General features: G+C 44.3%; 1 protein-coding gene across 1 annotated transcript; it reads left to right on the forward strand.

The window, feature by feature from the left end:
- Nucleotides 1–266: 266 nt before the first annotated feature.
- On the forward strand, nucleotides 267–1984 carry LOC103461385 (equilibrative nucleoside transporter 1-like; the record flags this gene model as incomplete). Its single annotated transcript, XM_008403690.1, has 4 exons — nucleotides 267–366; nucleotides 596–677; nucleotides 1477–1649; nucleotides 1794–1984. Coding segments are annotated over exons 1-4 (472 nt in total), but the record flags the coding sequence as incomplete, so codon positions are not given.
- Nucleotides 1985–2722: the final 738 nt, after the last annotated feature.

Below are 2722 nucleotides of genomic sequence, written 5' to 3' on the forward strand. Positions count from 1 at the left end.
GTGATGAGGGGTCAAAGGTCAGTGACAGTATGAGACCAAGAAGCAGGGTTACAGCAGGTTATTTTTAAAGGCAGCCTGTCAGCAACTTTACGCTGCAGATGAATCAACAATTAACCTGCTTGACCAATTAAAATCTATCCATACCGAGCAGGAAAAGACAACGTCTTTATTCCAAAAGAAACGTGTTTAGGAGAAAGTCCCAGTTAAAAATAGAAAAGATGACTGAATACACAGACTAAGCGTCTAGTTATCCTCTTGTTTCATCATTAATATATATTTTATTCCAGCCCAAACCTTCAGATTCCCTCTGGATCTCCAGTCCAGCTGCCAGTCGGTGACGATGGCTGCCACCTCACCCAAAGACAAGTAAGGACTTTATTTAGACTTCTTTCATTAAGATGCTGTAACATGAACAATGCAATTATCAGTACTTAGCAAAGATTTTCAAAAAATGTGAATGTTTCTATACTGTCAAAATGTTACATGACCCGACTGGATTAACTATCCAAACTCGGTTTTAACTTTCAGTGATCTAGACCTTGTTGAGCTCCGACTGACTGCCGTTGATTAAATCATTCAATTGTATTTGGTGCAGATATTTGGCCGTTTGGATGATTTTCTTCATGCTCGGTCTGGGAACATTGCTGCCCTGGAACTTCTTCATGACTGCTACCATGGTGAAACATCATCTGCTTTCTCTCCACGCCTGTTTCTGCACAGACTTATTCTGACATTAGCAAAACCAGGGATGTTGTTAGGAACATGAAACATTGTGCTGGGTTCTGAATAAATGTTAATGTGACAGAATATGACTAAATAATTTCCCACTCTTCACCGGCATTGTCGCTTTGCCTGAAGGCCCAGTTGGGACCTGCAATGAATCATGGGATATGGTGGACCATGAAAAGAAGGACACATTAGGAGGAGTCTTTGAATTTGGACAGGCTTGTTGCCACCCGATGATGCATGAAGCTGAGAGCCTGATGCCAACATCTTCCTGCCACATGTTGATGTGCCCTTTAGCAAGGCACTTAACCCAAAGCTGCCCATTGATACATGAATGTGAGGGATTGGGCAAATGTGGTTTGAGAGTAAAGCTCAGTGTATTTATCTTTCCATTTAAAGTGGAGCTGCAGCATCAAATGACCAACAGAGGTCAGTGCTACCTGACCCAGCCTAAAAGGTCAGGCAGGGTCAGATGCAGAGGGTTGAGTCTTCCTGTTGCTTTACCTCTAGTTGCCTGCCGATGTGTGTGGGTTTGTGAGTGTGAACGGCTGAATGTGGCTCCAGTGTAAAGTGCTCTGATGAGTCAGTATGGCTGGAAAATAGCAATTTAAGCTCCGGCCGTTTACCACCTGGGTTCACAAGTCCAGTAAAGGTTCTGCTCCTGAATCCAAATTCTCTCGTTTTCCTACTGACAGTCGTTTTCTGACCAAAACTCTTTGTACGTGAACAGAAGTTTTATTGTCCTTGCAGTACTTCAGGAATCGTCTGAAGGACCCTTTGCCCACTGAGGTTTCAGCCAATCAGAGTGAAGCAGCAGGTGAACATCAAAGTGTCCTAGAGACCAAATTCAACAATGTGATGACGCTCTGCGCCATGTTGCCTCTGCTGCTGTGCACCTGCCTCACCTCCTTCCTGCACGCCCTGTAAGTACTACACAGGTACTACACCAGTAATACACAAAGTGCTAAGCAAATACTACAGTAGTACTACACCAGTTTCTAGGTCAGAGATGTGTGGTAGTTTAATTCTGTCATGTGGGCAGATTCATGTTCAGCTGGACGTTCCAGTTGCAGAAGCAAAGGAAACTCACCATCAGTCACCAACGACTATGAACTTGTTGCCATGACAACTCCCATCATGGAGGTCCTGGAGAGACTCCTGCTGGCCCACCTGAGGAAGCAGGACCCCCTGCAGTCTGCTTATCGCCACGGAGACGCCATCATCCACCTGCTAATCAAAGCCGCTGCCACCTGGACGGGTTGGGGTTACCTAACCCTAACTCTGAGGATCAGCAGGTGGAGCTTCAGCCTCAGCTGGATCTATAAATAAATGGAATCTATCTGATCTAGATCTATGGCTGCCTCACTAACAGACCGGCTGGTGAAACCAGGAGAACCTTCTGTCATCTACAGAAACACTGAGATTTCTCTGCAGCTGCTGGTGGATCAGAGATGGACCAGAGGACAGAGAGCTGCTGGACGGGAACAATCAAATCATCTGGAATGAAAACAAAACAAAAGGAGATTATTGCTGATTTAAGGGGAAATCAGCAATAATTGGGAGTAAAGCACTTTGAATAAGGGTCAAAGGTCAAACACCATTTCCCTAATCTGTTCTGGTTCTGATCAGAACCTGGAAAATCTAGAGATGACGATGCAAAGGAGGATTCTTCATAAAATCAAGAAAATTCTGGCCAACCACGACCGTCCTCTTCATCTGACTGGCCTGGGAAAACAGAGCATCTTCAGTCAGAGGCTTCTTCACTCGCTGTAACACTGCAATTACAGTAATAAACAGTAATAAACGCTACGCTTTGTAGAGGTACATTTTAACAATAATCCAGATGTAGCAGTAAGTAGCAGTATTTTGGAGATGTATCCTGCTAACACCTGCTAACACCCATCAGCATCTATTTCAACCCTTTGAAGAACAACACAGAAAAACAAACCCTCACATATTTTCCCCATCGATTCCAATCAGCCACATATTTTTGCTG

The sequence above is a fragment of the Poecilia reticulata genome, unplaced genomic scaffold (assembly GCF_000633615.1).
Source record: "Poecilia reticulata strain Guanapo unplaced genomic scaffold, Guppy_female_1.0+MT scaffold_1236, whole genome shotgun sequence".
Lineage (NCBI taxonomy): Eukaryota > Metazoa > Chordata > Actinopteri > Cyprinodontiformes > Poeciliidae > Poecilia > Poecilia reticulata.